Here is a 17,836-nt window from a genome sequence, read left to right on the forward strand (position 1 = left end):
TAGGGGTTGCATGCGAGGGTCCAGCCGGCAGAGTGTGAGACCTTCGCAGATCGATCGTGCCAGATGGGACAGCCAGCAAGGGATAATGACGATAATGATAATGATGATGAATGTACCCGACAACAACACCCTCCCTTGCTATGGCAACCCCAACCCCCAGCAGCACGAAGCCAGCCCGACCACCGGATACCCAGCGAGAGGGAGGGAGGGAGGGATCAACCCCCGCCTTCTCCAAAAGCGAGTCGAGTCAGTGTACCGTCTTTGGAAAAAAACAAAAAAAAAAACAGAACAAGTCTGTGCCGTTTAAACGCTGGAGCTCTCTCTCTCTCTCTCTCTCTCTCTCTCTCTCTCTCTCTCTCTCTCTCTCTCTCTCTCTCTCTCTCTCTCTCTCTCTCTCTCTCTCTACCAAACCAATTCATCTCTCTCTCTCCTTCTCTCTCTCTCTCTCTCTCTCTCTCTCTCTTTCTCTCTCTCTCTTCTCTTACTGCTGCTGCATCAGCGTTAAAGAAGAACAAAGGAAGAACAAAAGAAAAACAAAAGAAGACGGGTGCTTGCATCAAAATGTCAGATTTTTGTGACGTTGGTGTCATGATGATGACTTTGTTTCCGGTCTCATCATCATCATCAACCTTCATCACCAAGCAACAGTTGTGGGAAGCACCTGATTTCAAAAACAAGGGGGGTGTTTCTCTTATTCTTGCTGCACTTTCTTCTGCTTTCTGCCTCTTCTGCTTCTTCTTTTGCGTTTTCTGGTGCCAAAATGCTCTTGCATCTACTTGATACATCACTGTCTTCTTCATCTTCTTCGCTCTATGCTTCATCTTCTTCGCTCTTATTCTTCAACAGCCTGCTTCCAACTGGCGATGCACTTGTGTGATGACCAGTTGGCGGTGATACTCATGATCCAACTGCATCAGCTGCATCCATGACTTCTAGTCAGGAAGCCACAGCGCCATGGAAGAAGGGGTTGCACTGTCAACCAAGATCAGATCAACACACAATCTCGACCGCCACTCCCGCCTCTGCGGCGCACTCGGCATTTCATGGCACATGAACGTGCATCCCTACCACGTTTTCGGGATATCTCTTCTGATTCGAGCGGCGCTGTTGGATTGAGCTGCCATCGCGTCCCCCTGTCAATCATCAACCTGCCTCAAAGATAGCACACGCGCAAAGTGCTTGGGCAGGAGTCGGCACCGTGTGCAATCGCTGCTGCGCCTCACGCCGACAACAAGGATTTCAAGAGGAGGAGACGTCAACGTCGTGTTGACAAGAGCACTAGCTCAATTTGACAGAGAGGAGAGAATAGGCATGGATAGTTTATCACATTCACGACAACACTACACCCTAATAAGCTACAATGTCCCGTGTAGTGAGGGCAAAGTCGAGGGCAAAGTCGAGGCAGCACCAGCCCGAGCCCGCATATGGAAATGGAAATCGGAACCCAAAACAAATGAAGAAAAGGATAAAGACAAGAACAGCCGGCCAAGGTACGAGAGTGCTGGCCCATTCGCAGGGTTCGGTCCATCAATCCTCCTCCACGTTGAGCTTGTCCGGCGGGATGAAGTTCCACTGAGCAATGGAGGCTTGCACGTCGCCCGACTGTCGCACGCTCAAACTACCGGCCTTGGCATTGAGCTTGCGCACCAGCAGGTCGCCCTTGCTCTTGAGCGGCTCTTGCATGATGGACTGTGCCAGCGAGGCCCGCTACATGATGTGAAACATGCAAAGCACGGATGCAACACAACCCTTGCGTGAGCCGAGTGCAGGCACCTCCCGTGGATGTGTCTCGGTCTCGGTCTCGCACCGTACCTCGGGCAACGGCGGCGGGGGCGCACGCTTGCGCTCCTTCTTCACGCGCGTGTAGCACTCGTCCTAAGGAGCGTAGCATCACACAGGTCCGGGTGAGAAAACAGTCCCTCTCACTCGCTCTCGTTTGCTCTACCGGTGGCAACAGCACAGTGGCATGAGTCGTCACCTTGGCCAAAGCTTGCTGCTCGCATTCATTTGCAATGGCCTCATAATTCTCTTCCAGCAAATCCCCATCCAAGTAACTCCCATCCTCATCTTCACCCAGCTGATTGGCTGGTGTATAGCCGTCGCCGTCCTCCTCTTGCGGAATGCGCGAATACCCCAGCGCGTCTGTCGGCACACTGCTCTTCCTGCTGCTCGCCATCATCATTGGAAGTGCGATAAGCATACCAAGCACGGGCCAGAAAGACCAAAAACACAGACCACACACGACGCGCCAGGACCAACCTGGGGGCAGGTGGGTGGGGCAATGATGCGTGCCCGTTCAACTCGATCTTGGAAGTCGACGCCACAGGCCCGGCCTTGGATCCGGGCACCGAGGCTGTGGCGGCGGCTGCCGCCGTTGCCTCTTTCTTGCGAGCTGAGCGCTATCACCCAGGAGCGACCCACAACATGAGTGTCCGGGCGCACGAAAGGCTCGCCCTTGCCTCAGCCAAGTAAATGCAAGCAAAGCGTCACATGAAGATACTCACCTTCTTCAAGAAGCCACCAAACAAGCCCTTGCGATCTTTCTTCGGGGATGCATCGGGTTGCAGGGGCTCGTCTCCAATTTCCAAATAGCTCTCGCGCTCCACCGGAGCGTCAGCGTCAGCGTCAGCTTTTGCTTCTGCACTCGACGGCCGGCTGGATTGACTCTCAAGAGGAGGGGGCAAGCCGAGCGTCTTTGCTCCTGTTGGATCATCATTGGCATCCATGTAATTGCCGTCCTAGAAACCCGATCGCATTCGCTCACGCTGTGAGAGACATGTGCGCGCGCACACACGACAGACAGAGACGAAGATAGACGGACAGAGACACAGAAAAAGAAAAGGCCTCAAAGGCCGGCCAGGTGCTGGTGTGCGTTACACGGCGTGCGCAACTTACCAGATAACCTTGATCTTCAATCCCAGTCTGTAATTGCAGACGGCGCCAATCGTCCCCGGCTTCGTAAGCAACCTTATCGTTTGGAGGTGGGAGCGTGGGTGTCGGCTTGGGCTTTGGCGCGGTCTTGGGCTTGGTCTGACCCTGAGCACCCTTGCTGGTGACCTGGCTAGCGCCAGGGGGTGCCGGAGCTTGCTTGCGCACGCTTGGTTCAGCACTGGCCAGACCTGGCATGGTGTGGATGTCGTACATGGGCTCGTCGACGCCTCCGGAGACCGGGCGGTGGCTTCGCATGCTGTACAACTGATTGGCTTGGGCATAGGTGCTGTTGCGATTCCCGGTGGCCAAGGGATTGGTGTTGTCGTAAATTTGCGTGTTGGCGCGAGACCGGTGCGCCACATCGTACTCGAGGCCATCGGTGTCACCGGCGACATCGTAGCCATTGGGGTCGCTGGCCATGTCATAGCCGTTGGGGTCTTGCTCGCCTGCCAAGTCGTAGCCCTGCGAGTTGGCTCGAGTCCGGCCAGCCATGTCATAGTCTTGTGAATCGGCAGCCTCGGCTTTGATGCCGCCCTTGCGACGCAGCGAGGGGCGTGGCGGGACACCCATATCATAGAGGTTTTCAGCACGTGTGTCTGGATGTCCCATGTCATACTCGGCCTCCTCGCTCTCCACCAAGGCGGAAACGGGATGATAGTCCGGGTTGGCCTCATGGATATTGGCGTAGGGGTCTTCGAGGATGCTGTAGTCAGCCCCGGGCGCCCTGACGTCGTAGTGTGCGTCGGGCTTGACACCGGCGGCCATTGAGTAGTGGTTCTCGCCCCCGGCCCGACTGTATTGGCCATGGGTTTGAGCGGGTCGCCCACGCCCTGAGCGGTGCCGAGCGGCCACGTCGTAGGTGGCCCCGTCCTGGCGCGAGAGATCATGATAATTGCTATCGTCGCCCTCCAAGATTGTGAGAGCATCGGTGTAGTGGGTGGCCAATGGGTGAGGTGCCAAGTAGTCGTCGGTTTCTTCTTCGGTGCCCACCTCGTGATAATCGCCCCCATTGGCTTCGTTCGGGGCAGCATACATCTATTTGTGGCAATGGGAGCAAAAGACGTGAGGCCAAGACCCAACCGTGTCGTTGGCGTGGGGGTAGTCAGCCTCTGGATCGAGAAGTGCAGCCATCCCAGCACGCGAGGGGCTGGGCCTGCAAACTGTTGATGTACATACCATGTTGGCTTGACCTTCAATGCTTGAGTAATAGCGACTGTCCCCAGTCTGTCACCCCATGCAGCACGGGGTCAGTGACGGCGGGTTTGGCTGGGTGGTCGGGTCAAGGAAGGACGAGCGAGGGTCGACAAGGTTGGCAAGCAGAGAGAGGAACCTACTGCACCGTAGACGTCGCGATATTCGGCTTCGGTCATGCCACCATATTCCACCTGAGTGTAGGCCTCGTACTCTTCATCGAGCTCATCAAACTCTTCGTATTCGTCGTATTCGAGATCCTGCTGCTCACCGGCCGTCACAAAGGCTTGCCCGATGGTGGACAGCACCTGGTTGGAATACTGGCCGCAGTCAAAGACGTAACACTGTGCGGGGCAGCAAACGGCGCGAGGCGATCAAAGCAGATTGAGCTCGCTGTTCTGAAACGGAACATGTGCCCACTTGGGCTGCCTGCTGTAGCACGCGACGCTCGTCGCTCCTTGCTCGTTGGGGACGGGGGCAAACGGGGCAAGGACCTACGATGCGCCCGAGCTTGGTTTTGGCAATGTAGGCCACTTGGTCGTAGTCTTCAAAGTCACCGCCGGCTGCAAAGCTGATGCAAGCCATGCGGTGATGGGCAATGACACGATCTTCATCGGGCGTGGCCAGGACGATGCCTGTGCGTCGGGGTGGCAGGTTCAGCCAGCGGTGAGTGGCTGGTCGAGATGCAGGCAGAGCGGCCAAGGTGAATTGAGCTCTGACTAGGATGTGGGAGGCTGACCTTCGACGCTGATATTGATGACGATAGACTCGAGCTTGATGTCGGCTTCGAAGCGGTCGAGAAACTTGGCAGAGGCCTTGTCCACGTCGCGAGGGATGGGATCTCGAGTATTGGAAGCCTCACGGACGCGTGCAATGGCTTCCTGACAAATGCGACGTCGGACAGGAAACTCGACCGTCCGCAGGCTCTTGGCCACCTGGTGACGGCCAATGTAGGTCACTGGGAAGGAGTAGAACACGCCCTCGCCATACTGGATCGGCCAGCACGGGACGAACAGGGAAAGAGGGGGGAGCAAATAAGTCGAGTGATGAGTGGGAAGGCTTTCGTTGGGAAAAATCAGTTCGGATTTAGTGTAGGGAGTCTCGAGCGAGTCAAAGCCAGGATAGGAGCGAGATGGAAGACCCGACTGACCTGCAAGGCAAATTGGTTGTGCAGCCAGCCGTCTGCAGCGTCAATTACCCGCGCCGACATGTGTCGGTCAAACAAAAAAGCATAAAGCATGAGCTGCCTGAACACTTTCAAGAGAGAGGGGCCAATGGCAGGAGCACCAGCGACAGGGCATTGATCGCGCTGGGGCGCCTAACCGCCTATTCCGGCAGCGATGGCGTGCAGCGACGTACCTTTCGGAGCGGTGAGAAAGTCATCATCGCGTTCGAGATGCGCGGGGGAGTCGTACTGAGGGAGTCCCTCGATGCCGTGATTCATGGTGGCGGTGCAGTTTGGGGCTCAAGACATGCTCCGGGGGGGTGAAGGGGCGAGGCGCCACGCGGCTGAAGCGTTTCCCAAAGGAGCTAGCTGCAAAAGGCCGAGCCGAGAGATTTTCAAGCGGCAGGCCAAGGTCTGGTGGTGGTGGTGTCTGGCAAATTGTCAACACGAGAGGAAAATACAAGGCTACAATACAAAGCAGTCCAGTCCAGTGCCCGCTTGGTCAGGGGCATAGGCTTGCGGGCAACACCCCTGAGGGGTCCGCTGTTCTTGGTATGTGCCTGGGGCCTGTGGTGTCTAGGCGCGCTCGTGGGGGCTTGAGGGCGCGCACACAAGCCACAACAGTTGGTTCTTTTTTTTCGTTGCTATACGAGATGCTTGGCGCGCCACAGCCAGACCACCGTGCCATTGAAGCGGGCATGCCCTGGGTCCGCATCGCTTCGCGCATCGTGACAGAACACAAAATCCCTGTTTGTGCACGCATGCAGCGGATCTGATTATCAAATGCCACTCCCTAATGTATAACATCTGCAACTGCTATTAATAGGCGTTGGTGGCGGAAAGGCAGGGCGTTGCGAAAGTTGGGGGTGTGCTGCCGGCATCGCTTTTGTGTTATGTGGGGACGTGTCGCCTCGACAGACCATCAAATCGAGGCGGCATCGCTTTGCTTTCTAAAGCCCAAATGGGACGCCCTGACGCATCGTGCCAACACACACCAACCCATCAACACACCAACTCATCGCAGTTGCAATAGGGGATGGGATGCTGGGACCTTCGCGACACCCACCACGTGCAGCATCGAGGTACGGAGTGTAGACGAGGGATCCCACAAAAGGCCCACTCACGTGTAGACATGATGGTTGCGATATCACTCCTTTAGATCTGTTCTCCAATCCCATCCCATCACCCACACTGACGTCAGTGCGGCGCTTTGGCGCTCACATGCCAAAGGAAGCAGACACTATCACCCGCCTTGAAAGCATGGTGCAAAAAACCATCAGCTGCCACCATTTTTTGGGGTTAAAAGAAGGGTAAACGATCTTAAACCAGAGCATCCCATGATTGATGGTGCAACAAAGCCAACTCACCTGGGGTTCTGTGGGACTTGTGCGACAACCAATGACCTTCGCGACCCGAATCTTTCTTTTTTCCGACCACCACACGCGTCATGCATGTTATAGTGGGGTGAAGAGGTCGTGACCGCCAGCATGGAACTACATGTACCCCATCGAGGCAGACAGGCGTGGACGTGTCAGCACCATAGCCCCTCCAACTGCGTGTTCCGTTACTTGACTTTACGTCAACCACGACTGCTCTGGCACGCGTGTGTGTTTCTGGTCTGTCTGGTCTGCATCGGTCGGTCTACATGCGTTGCTGATCTTCGAGCTACAAGTGTGTGACAGCTCGCTTTGACGTGCGTGGCCCTGTTTCTTCTGCCAAGAAAGGCCACCACCATCAAACATACGCAACATGGCCATAAGAGCAAGGCAACCGCAGTTGGAGGCTTTTGCGTTCATCTGGTTGTGGTTGTGGTGTTGGTGTTGCGCTCGCGCTCTCGCTCTTCCAGTCGTCCCTTTCTTTTGTTGTCACACACACACACACACACACACAGAGACAAAAGAAGCCGAATCTGCTTTGTTCACAATCATTCAATGTGTGTGTGTGTGTGTGTGTGTGAGTGTTGGGTGGCTTCTGTTGTCCACGTTCAACAGCAGCAGTCATCCTCCTTTGTTATAATAAGAAACGTTTTCCACCACACTTTGCGAATTGATGTTTGGCTGACTGTAGCTCTTCCTGGTAGCGCTACATCTGTCGTATCTCTGCTTTTGGCTTATCGACACCATACACTCCTACCCCAATCTGGCCGCTCCTCTGCTTTTCACTCGTCACTCAACCTCCTCTCTCATATTTCCTTTTGTTGCTCCCAACTCTCACACACACTCTCTCTTCTCTCTTCTCTCTCTCTCTTCTCTCTCTCTCTTCTCTGCGCGCGCACTCACTCGCTCTCTCTCAATTTTTGGCGCACGGCCGAGACGACGACGTTGACGACCTTTGCTGTCGTCTGTTTTTTTCCGCCGTCAGAGCCCTCGTCTTGCTGCTCCTCGTTACTGGTGCACACTGCGCATTCAGCCTGCCCTTTGACTTGGCGACGCAACAAACCCCTCCCCGCCCTGTCAACGCACCCCTGTCGGTCAGCCACCATCCACTCGCCGGAAGCACATTCCCGGCCACTACACACACACGAGCGTCGACAAACGTACCACGACACCGACCCGACCTCCGTCCTCGTTGACCATACACACACCCTCCCTCTCCCTCCTCGTTGGCAAAAAAAAAAAAGACCCACTCGTCGACGTTGTTTGCCGGCTTTCCTTCCTCTCCCCCTCCTCTTTCGCACCGCTGCCTTTTGGGATATTTTTTTTTATATTTTTATTTTTCTCATCGTACACAGACACGCCTCGTCGGTTCCTGGCGCCCTCGCTTTGCTTTCTTCTTTTTTTCCTTTGGCATCCCACCCCACCTGGAACCCAGACTACCTATCCTTTCTTCTCCTTCTTTTATTACAAGCAAAACCCCCCATTTTCTACGTCATTCCATCTGACCGCCCTTTTTATCATCCACAACTTCAACCGCCATTATGGATTATCCCCCGGCTTTTGCGGCTGATCCGTTTTCTAGCCAGACCATGTATCCCACCTCTGCTTATCGCTATTCCATTCCACCCCCGACCGCCGTATACTCGAGCAACCCCTATCCCCCCTACATGACGGCCAGCTCCTCGGCCGCCAGCGTCCCCATGCCACAAGCCCAAGCCCCTGCTCCTGGACCCCCCTCACTGCACCATCCCTATTCCGGCTTTGGTACGTGTTGGCCACCCTCCCTTTGTTCTCGGTTCTTTGTTCTCGGTTCTTTGCTTTTTTTCTTCTCTTTCTTTCTTTGTTCCTCTCACTCCTCTCCTTCGAACCCCTCTTGCCTCGCTTGCCTCGCTTGTCTCGCTTGTCCGATTATCTTAGGCACCGTACCAGGCGCTGCTGCCGCTCCCGGTGCTCCTGCTGCCGCGGCAATGCTCGGCTCGGCTAGCATGGGTGCGCCCCCCGCCAGCCTGCCACCCAACCATCATCTGATGCGTGGTGGTCCAGTGGGTCCTCCACCAGGCCATGGCGATCCTACTCAACCCCTCTCCACCACCAACATCTACATCTCCGGCCTCAAGGTACCGGCAGCCCACCCCATCACCCGCTTGTTATACTTACATGTCTTGTCATTTCCCCTCCGCAGTCTCTCCTCTGTCACTGGACGTGCAACTCACGCCGCTCAACTGAAAACCCACATAGCCTGCCACCACGGACGAAGACCTGAAACTCCTTTGCCAATCCTATGGCCCCATCATCTCCGCCAAGGTACATCCTGCACCGCTTTGCGCCCACCTCATACTCAAGAACCGCACCGCACTGCGCCGCGCCGCGCTCCGACGACCCCCGCTGCACTCACTCTTACCCTCCATGGCATTATTATTGTTATTGTCATTTCGCATAGAGCATCATCGACCGCAATTCAAACCTATGCAAAGGCTATGGTTTTGTCATGTTTGAGCGCGAGTCGTCAGCCAAAGCCGCCCTGACGGGCCTTACCAATATGGGCGTGCAGGCTGCTCACGCTCGCGTGAGCAAGGCACAGCTTGAGATTCAGGGCCGCATCCCGATCGACCCGACCAACCTCTACATTGCCAACATCCCTTACGGCATGAAGGAACAAGATCTGGCCGATACTTTGGTGCGCGCCGCAACCGGTCGCGGCGAGGTTCTCTCGTGCCGTGTTCTCCGCAACGAATATGGCCAAAGCCGAGGCGTCGCCTTGGCTCGCATGGACTCGCCCGACGCCTGCACTGCCGTCATTCGCAACCTGAACGGACTGCCCCTGCCCGGTGCCCATGAGCCTCTTCGTGTAAAGCATGCCAACGGCCCCACGGCCCGTCGCTACAAGTTTCTTCAAAACAAGGGCGCGCCCACCTCTTCAGCCATGCAGGGTGAACCGTCCTCCGAGGAAGAATTGCGCGAGTACTACCGCCGTGCGCGCCAGGCCGGTTACACCACCGGAGACGCCCGCACTGAAGAGAAACCCTACGACTCGGAGGCCCTCAACAACACCCGCAACCGCCGTGGCAGTGGCAACGGCCCAAACTACCACTCAAGCAATTCCGTCTCCCCGCACGCCTCCTCTGAACGGGATCACTCTAGCTCCAGTGCCGCTCATCCCGGCGAGCCAGCCAGAGGCCTCACCGTTGAACGCGGCTACCGTCGCTCCCACAGCTGTGAAGAACCCTTGATTCACACCCCCTCGCTCATTTGGGCCGACGGTGGCCGCTCTGCTGACGAGGGTCTCAAGGATCTTGTCGACCACTTGGACAACATGGGCCTCAACTCAACCTTGCCCCACCAAATCGGCACCAAGCACCATTTCCCCAAGAAGCAGCGCAGCTTTGATGATGCCTGGCCCACCCATTTCACCCAGGGCCACGAATCGGTGCGTATGCCATCTTGCTTTCCGTAGTGCCGTGCTGGGCCCTTGCTCTTCTCTTCTCTTCAAGTCATCTCGCCCCTGTCGTGTCTCACCTTGTTTTGCTGGAAACTGTCGTGTCACTGCAGTCGTCCTTGGGCACTTTGGGCGAAGCAACCGACTCCATGAGCTCGATGGAGAAGAATGGCATGCCCTTGGTCTTGTAAGACTGCGGAGCAGGACAGACCCCATTTATTTCGTTTGTTCGATACCTGCGCCGAACCCTATTTTTCCCTTGGTTTTTTTTTTTTTTTTTTATCCCCCTATTCTTTGACACAGCAATGCCCAGTGCGTCGTCGCCTCAGTGTGTGTGCTCGTCTCACTCCTGACCTGTTTGTTCCGGTGCTTTGCTCAACCGTTTATATTCTCCCATTGGTGTTCTGTGACATGGTCTCCCTGCCATACCGATCAACACATTTATATCCGAGTACATAGATTTAGTTCTGTTTGCTTGCATTTCGCGTCGTGAAGAACTGCCCATTCTCTCCATTTGTTTCCCATTGCTCTCCCCCTCTTCTTTCTTCAGCTCTTTGTCTTTTTCTGGGCTGTTCTTTGTTTGGCTGCGTCCTCTAATCTGGCTCTATGCCGCCTGCCTTTCAAGCATCCGTCGTGCCAACGACGGCAGCTCTTTGTTGTTTTGTTTGTTTGTTTGTTTGTTTGTTTTTTGCGCTCTTTATACTGGCCGTTTTTGTTTTTCCGTTTCATAGCTGCCTCTGAATTGTCCCACCTTGTGTGCCTATCTGGCATTAACGCATGGTTTCGCCATACCCGTTCTGTGGCATTTGCTCGCTGTGAATGCCTGTGCGCGCCTTTCCGTGCTTTATTTTTCTTTTCTTTTTCTTTTTTGGTCATGCCCTATTCGTGCCAATTCGACTCATTCCACCCTCAACCAACACTAAAGAAACAGCATTAGGCACGAATTCGATTAGCAATTTATATGTTAACATCTGACTTTGGTTATCATCTTCATATCCCGCGCAGCTGAGCTTTGGATGTTTCTCAAAGTCGACATGCCAAACCGTGGCAAAAAAAAGGATGTCTTGTCTGTCGCACGGACGTGGCGATCATCTATCTCCTACCACTCGCGGGCCTCGAGGCGCTGCTGAGTCAACTCAAGACGTGCCAACGCCCCCTCAAAGGTATTCAGCATGTCAAAGGAATTTGAAGTGAAGAACTTCAAGATGGCATCCTCTCGGGTGCACGCCAGTATGGACACTCTAAGGAACAAAATGGCACGGCACGGCTTGACATCAGATGCCAGGCTAGCCAGCAAAAACGCCAAAATCTCTCAGTGTAGAGTCGCAGTCAGGTTGGCGCACCGGTTTTGTACAAGAAGCTCAGCGGCCATCAACACGGCCATGTGCTGGCTCCGTGACCATCGAGCGGCCAACAAGCGCTCCCACAATGTGTACATGGTCTAATCAAACGGAAAAAAAAAAAAAAAAAAAAAGCGTGAGGTGGACGTCATGATTTGCTTCAACATACACACTCGCTCTGCTGCTTCTTGGCAACGAACACACAACTTACCTCCACGTCTGGGCATTCGCGTTTAAAGTCAACCACAAACCATCGATATGTAAAGAAGAGGCTGTCTGCCTCGCGCTGCTCAAGGCCACGCATGAGCTCGGCATCCTGCCACGCGAGGTGGTCGCGCACGAGCTGCATGGCCTGCTGAGTAGCGTCGGCCTCGGCGGTGTCAAATCGAGTACGGGCAAACTCCATGTACCCGACAAAACAATGGAAAGCAAGAGCTTCATTGCCGTGAAACAACGGGAGCATCGGCTCCAAGATATCCGACATGCCCTGAAAGTAGCCGGGATAGCGATGCAGATAAACGTATGCCTGAAGGATCCGCTGCATGGCAGCCTGGGCTTCAGCAGCATCGCCGCCAGCCATGGCCAACAGATCGCGGTCGGCACGCAGCGTGTCGTAGTAAATCACGTCCACTTGCTGAGCCCAATGGGCTTGCTCGCTTTCGCTCAGTTCTTGGGCTGCCAAAGCAGCCACGACGGCTTGATACGCCTCTTGCAGCGACTTGATCTTCTCAGCATGCTGCGAAGGATGGGCTTCCCACCGCAGCACACCAAGTAGGTGTGGCCAGAGTAGGTGCCGCTTGGTGGGAGGAATGCCCTGCTCCACAACGTGAGCGTAGAGTTGCTGTCGACGTGGAAAGAGTGAGTGTGTGGCCTCAAGAAAGGCCTCATCCGCCATGTGGCTAGCGGCCTCCCACAGCCCAGTGGGCGTGAGCTGGCATCGCGATAGGGCTTGTGGAAGATGGCGTCCATAGACGGGCTGGGGGCAAGAGCCCACTTCCAGGAGCTGGGCATTGACCTGCAATAGTCTCCGCTTGCGGTATACGTACATCTTCCAAGACATGAGCATGCGCCGCTTCTGCCGGACAAAGACATGATGTACCCCCAGCAGCCGCGACGTGAGCCATGAGGCTGTGAAGGATCAAGCGCATAGCATGCTGGTTGCTGGGCTTGCGCTGCACCCCCCACCTTGGCCGTCAACATTCGGCTCTCAATCTCGTCCATGGGCATATGGGTCCGTTGCGACCCACGCAGTAAACTCCCCAGTGGGCGCACAACTTGATTGAGTGCTCGTGAGCCAAGCTGCACGACTTGGCGCGGCAAGCCGGGCCTAAAAATAGGCATCGAGGGCAAAAGGAACATGATCCAGTGCGCGAATGAGGTGCACAATACCTGGCAGGTGGGCGAGCGAATGGCGCCTTCAGGACTAGAAGCTTGTGTTGGGCATGGCACACAAAATAGGCGATGCACAAACCGAAGACGCCAGCCTCCGGGGCTCCTTTTATGTGAAGCCGATATATCCTTGGATGCCGACTTGCTGTAATCTTTTTGCAACTCGGGGGCAGTAACGAGTTGGACGCTGTGAATCGCCGCTTTGGGCGATGCCAAGTCTGGGGGAAGCTCTGCATGACTGTCCTCAAGTAAAATGCACGCTTGCTCATCCACGAGCGTTTCATACAGTTGCGCAAAGGCATTGCGCACCGAACTCCAGAAGCGCGCGGACATGTCACCATCAGTCGTCTCCATGACCAACATATCGGCCTACAGCAAGGCACTCAGACGCTATGAGTCCACAGTCACCAACGTCAAGCCCGTTGTTCGTAGCACAAAGAGAAGGGGTCACGAAGAATCGCGCACCGTTGAGTCCATGGCAACGTTCGGGGGAGATGAGCGTTGTAGAGAAATCAAGCGTCGGACATTGTGCAAAAACACTTCATAAATTGCGTGGTGATCCTGGCTATCTTGGTCGCTCACACACACGGCCAGGGGCAGCCAGCTGTGGAGCAGAGGCGAGTGCCAGCCATATGAGGAGGCAATAGATACTCTACCGCTCAGCAAGAAGGCGAGCTGCCTTCTTTTGCGCTCACCTTATCTTAACCCCTTGGTGTTCAACTACATGCACACAGAGGTAGCCGTCCAGCGGCGCAGACTTGCCTGGCACCTATCAGTGCGCGGAGATGCGTGCCAACGCAGCCGATAGGAAAGAATATTGAGGTGCTGGAGCCGGTGGCGCGGGCCGCAGAACATGCGGTGACATAGGTAACAAGGGGAAAAGGCCAGGCAGGGCAACAAACCTCACGAAAGACACGATTTTTGCCAAAGATGAGGCGGTGGTCCTTGGCAAAGGTCAGAAGCTGCTGACGCTGCTCGGCCCGTTGAGTCGGACTAAAGCGCAAAGACGTACGTTGTCAGCCCACACGACCCAGGCCAGGCAGAGAAATGGGGCGGTTTGGCCACCGCTTGGACCGCAAAAGAAAAGAAAAGAAAATAGGGCAAGAGGGGGAGGCCAAGAGCAGTGGCCACGGTGAGTAAGATACAACCGACCTAGATGCGGTGTCGCTGGCGGTAATGGAGGAGGAAGAGAAGCGTGATCGCCCTGTGGCCATGTCGTTGACCACCTCTCACACATTCGCGTGCGCAAGCACAGGCGGCATCGGTCGGCGTCAATACGACAGAGTTGGGTCACATTTATTAGAGGGTACACAGTGCCAATGTGATTGCGGCTGACCAATACACCCTGGGCCGACGGTCCCATGCAGGCACGGAACAAAGCGCAGGATGCAGCTGGTCCAACCGCTGTGACCGGCTTGGAAGGATCACCATGGACACAAGCAAACACCTCCGGGTTGAACCCCTTGGCCTTTTGGACAGACAACCCCCGACAAGTGTGGCCACCTTGCTTCCAGTCCCCTTATCCTCGTCCCCGTATCCTCTCCCAAGCAAAGCAAGGCGTGTGGGCGATATCAACCCCGGCCGTGTGCACTCGCAAGACCTTGTACTGTACTGCTCATCCAGCACAGCGCCTCGGGTCGTGATCGTCTCCAAACACTCGAAAAAAAAAAATTAAAATTTCAAACTTGAAATTTGAAAGCACGTAGCTACATCTTCTTGTACATCTTCTGCACTTTCTTCATGCTTTTGATAAGCTTATCAAGCTGTGTTCTCCAAGTATTTCGTCGATTTCTTCATATTGAGCTGTATGTTCAGTTCTTTTGTGTGATCACAGGGGTTGATGAAATTCATGCTCGGTTGCAATTTTAGAGAGGTCTTGTTGATTTTAGGAGCAGGAAGTCAGGACAACAACACCTGCTTGGCTTTGGACGCGCGCGAGCTCGACGTCATGCCAAGCCGCAGCGCTAATCGTTTGCCGAGCGATTGGTGAAGACATGTTTGAGAAAATGGAAGAAAGTCATAAACGCACATGGCCACGACCCGGGACCAGGCAGATCGACACAAATAGATAAAGATCCAGGGACGTCGCCAAGCACGCACATTTAGCCCAACACGAATGCTCGACGAGGGCACAAACACTCAAAGAGCTTTAGGAAAAACCAAACAAAGGAACAAAGAAGAATCATCGACGGACACCTCCTGAAACTCGCGGCCAAATGAGAATGGCAGGCGATAGGGAGACCATAAGATCAAAGAGCGAAGCGGCTGAGCCTCTCCAGCACAGCGTTCCATCCCAAACGTGCTTAGCATTGGCGCTTGTTGACCTCGTTGGTCCCGATGATGTTGGCATATTTCTTGCGAAGCTGACGGATCTCAGTGCGCGGCAACGTGCAGGTGCGATTCTTGCCGTCGTCCTTCGACAGTCCGCCCTCGGCATAGCCGCCGACTTCGTAGACGGCAAAAGAAGCCCAGGCATCGGCCACGCATTGCCAGGGCGGCACGACCGAATTCATCTCGTTGAGCATTTGCTTACACGTCTGCGGTGCCATGTCGCAGGCCTCGGCAAAGATGCGACCCTCCGGCGAAAGGTTCAGGCGCGGCGGTACGGGCAGGGTGAAGCCCTCGCGGCTCAGCTTGAAGGCTTCACGGAACAGCTCTACCAACTTTGGCTTTTGCAGCCCCTGGAGGCGGGTGTGGCTGTCGTAGTACAGGCCACGCAAAAAGTCCGAGCCCTCGGTGACGTACTCCTCCTCAAAACTTGGGTGGATGCGGTCATATCGTTTAAAGCAGTCGCCGAGGTTGACGACAACGCTCATGTTGGGCATAAAGGGGGAGAGCATCATGCCTGTTCCAGGACCCGTGATGTAAATGTCAGAGGAGCCCATCTTCTCAAGCTGCGCCTCAAAAGGCCAGTAGTTGCCCCAGGAAAGCCATTCCACCACCATGCCCTCGTCGCGCAGTTCGTCCATGGCTGCTTGGATTTGCTCGCGGTCCGACGAGGTGTAGCGCTTGTTCTCCACCACAAAGGCCCCAATGTCCTCGTTGGAGCGGCCGGCCTTCCAGTCCCGGTACCACCGGTTATGAGACCAATACATGCGGTCGCGAAACAGCGGGGCCACGCCTTCTGACCGCATGCCCGGCACGGCCACATCGGCCGTTAAGAAGCGCTGAGCCATGCGACCGCTGCCCACGATCATCTTCTCAAAGTATATCCCGATGTTCTCAGTCTGGAGGCGGGAGATGCTCTGAGTCATAATCATGCCCAGACCACCAAACTTCTCAATCACCTCCTTGGCCTGGCAGCCCTTGGTGCGTCCCTCCTTGCAGGGACCCTTCCATTCAGGCAGGCTCACAAAGGTGCGGAAAGGAATATCCCCATAACCCATGCGCACCGCAGACACGTAAGCTGGGTACAGCCCGTCCCACATCCCATGACCAGGGTTGCCTAATCACGACAAGCGGCAAGCGCGGCATAGCAGGCGTGAGGGTATGGGAATGGCGTAGAGATCAAAGGGAAGCGTGGGCAACGCGAGGGAACGCGATACTGCATCGAGAGTTGATACTCACTGGCAAACATGGTGTGGAAGTACAGAGTCGCATCAGGGCACGCGATCAGGCGGCGAGGACGCTTAACGCCGTTGAAGGTCTTGTAAAGGGTCTGATGGGCTTCGCCTGTTGTGGCCGCAGCAATAGAGCGAGGGGCCCAACCGAAACCATACTTGCCGTCTCGGTTTGTGGTCATGCTGCCCATGGTGGGCAGCTGGTGGCCTTCAACGTTGAAGATGGACAAGACCTCCAACTGAAACATGTTCTCAAAAAGGCAAGAGCGGTTGTGGGGACCTGCCTTGCATTCGACAGACGCAGCCATGCGCTCCTCGGGGAAGCTTTCCAGGGGGACCCAGTAGCAAGTATCTGGCACGATGCTCATGTTGGTCACAGGCACAGCGCCAGGCAAGTCCTTGATCGGGGTACGCTTGTCTTGCGCGCGAAGGGCCTCCAGTTTTTCCATGCGTTGCCCAAAGGGTGAGTTCTTCTCAAACGGCTGCGAAGCCAAGGGCGACTGACGATCGGTATCCAAGTTTGAGCCAGCGGGCTTGCCATTAACAAAAGGCTTGGGCGGATTGGCCGGGTTGGCTGGTTTGGCCGGGCTGTTCGCTTTGTTTCCTGCATCAGGGGCCGATTGCTTTGGGCGCAGGTTGTTGAGCATGTCCTTGGCTTCCTCAACTCGGCTTGTGGCTCCATCGTTGGGAGGCAACACGGCGCGAGGCTTATCCATCAGCTTGATGTTGGACTTTTCCAAACGTGTGGTCATGTCATCGTCAAGGATGGCCTGACTTTCACGCCCACGCTGCACGGGCACCTGCTGCTGCTGCTGCTGCTGCTGCTGCTGCTGGCGCTGCTTCGGTGGCGGGGGTGGGGGAGACGGTTGTTGCTGCTGTTGCTGCTGTTGCTGTTGCTGCTGCTGTTGCTGCTGCTGTTGCTGTTGTTGCTGTTGTTGCTGTTGTTGTTGCTGTTGTTGACCCTTTGGGCCCTTCTTGGCCACCTCACGTTTGAATGGGGCGGGAGGGCGGTTTGGGGTCGGCGGAGCTGGAGCAGGCTCCTGAGGAAGGAGCAGTCGTTGCTCGAACTGACGATCCACGAGATGCTCGTGGGATCTGAAAAGAGGAGCGCCAAAGGGTCAGCACGAGACGCTTTTCGACGAGATAGTTTTCCCATTTTTTGTATGGCGCATCAGCACCCCTTGACTCGTGCCTTTCACCCGCGAATCAACCTCGCCTCCCTCGATGAAGCAAGCTCACTTACGCTCCGCCGTGCAAGTTGGCCGCGTCTTCCAAGTGCGTGTCCATCGTCGCTGTCTCGCCATGACGAAAACCTAGCATATACGTAATCTGCACCAGCACAATAGCGCCCAGCACCATACCGGCCACGGCCAAACGATTGGACGGCATCGCGCAGGTGTACAAGACGCACGCGTACGTGCGTGCGCCCAAATCCGCACAACCAGCGC

The 17,836-nt window shown here is 55.5% G+C and overlaps 5 protein-coding genes across 5 annotated transcripts; 2 read left to right on the forward strand and 3 right to left on the reverse strand.

The window, feature by feature from the left end:
- Positions 1-63: 63 nt before the first annotated feature.
- MONBRDRAFT_22119 (uncharacterized protein) lies at positions 64-505 on the forward strand (the record flags this gene model as incomplete). Its single annotated transcript, XM_001742157.1, has 2 exons — positions 64-246; positions 317-505. The coding sequence occupies 2 exons, from the start codon at positions 64-66 to the stop codon at positions 503-505; spliced, it is 372 nt and encodes a 123-aa protein (XP_001742209.1).
- Positions 506-1,527: 1,022 nt separating this feature from the next.
- Positions 1,528-5,566, reverse strand: MONBRDRAFT_22120 (uncharacterized protein; the record flags this gene model as incomplete). The annotated part of the gene is made up of 11 exons (XM_001742605.1): positions 1,528-1,707; positions 1,813-1,875; positions 1,946-2,165; positions 2,260-2,399; positions 2,505-2,738; positions 2,896-3,966; positions 4,108-4,155; positions 4,266-4,466; positions 4,621-4,757; positions 4,862-5,272; positions 5,482-5,566. The coding sequence occupies 11 exons, from the start codon at positions 5,564-5,566 to the stop codon at positions 1,528-1,530; spliced, it is 2,790 nt and encodes a 929-aa protein (XP_001742657.1).
- A 2,638-nt stretch (positions 5,567-8,204) lies between these two features.
- MONBRDRAFT_22121 (uncharacterized protein) lies at positions 8,205-10,290 on the forward strand (the record flags this gene model as incomplete). Its single annotated transcript, XM_001742158.1, has 5 exons — positions 8,205-8,427; positions 8,581-8,780; positions 8,902-8,967; positions 9,104-10,090; positions 10,213-10,290. 5 exons carry the CDS (start codon positions 8,205-8,207, stop codon positions 10,288-10,290), a joined length of 1,554 nt encoding a protein of 517 aa, XP_001742210.1.
- A 1,309-nt stretch (positions 10,291-11,599) lies between these two features.
- Positions 11,600-11,983, reverse strand: MONBRDRAFT_14053 (uncharacterized protein; the record flags this gene model as incomplete). Its single annotated transcript, XM_001742606.1, has 1 exon — positions 11,600-11,983. One exon carries the CDS (start codon positions 11,981-11,983, stop codon positions 11,600-11,602), a length of 384 nt encoding a protein of 127 aa, XP_001742658.1.
- A 3,148-nt stretch (positions 11,984-15,131) lies between these two features.
- On the reverse strand, positions 15,132-17,777 carry MONBRDRAFT_5011 (uncharacterized protein; the record flags this gene model as incomplete). Its single annotated transcript, XM_001742607.1, has 3 exons — positions 15,132-16,273; positions 16,396-17,483; positions 17,632-17,777. The coding sequence occupies 3 exons, from the start codon at positions 17,775-17,777 to the stop codon at positions 15,132-15,134; spliced, it is 2,376 nt and encodes a 791-aa protein (XP_001742659.1).
- Positions 17,778-17,836: the final 59 nt, after the last annotated feature.

Source organism: Monosiga brevicollis, genomic scaffold, assembly GCF_000002865.3.
Source record: "Monosiga brevicollis MX1 MONBRscaffold_2 genomic scaffold, whole genome shotgun sequence".
Lineage (NCBI taxonomy): Eukaryota > Choanoflagellata > Craspedida > Salpingoecidae > Monosiga > Monosiga brevicollis.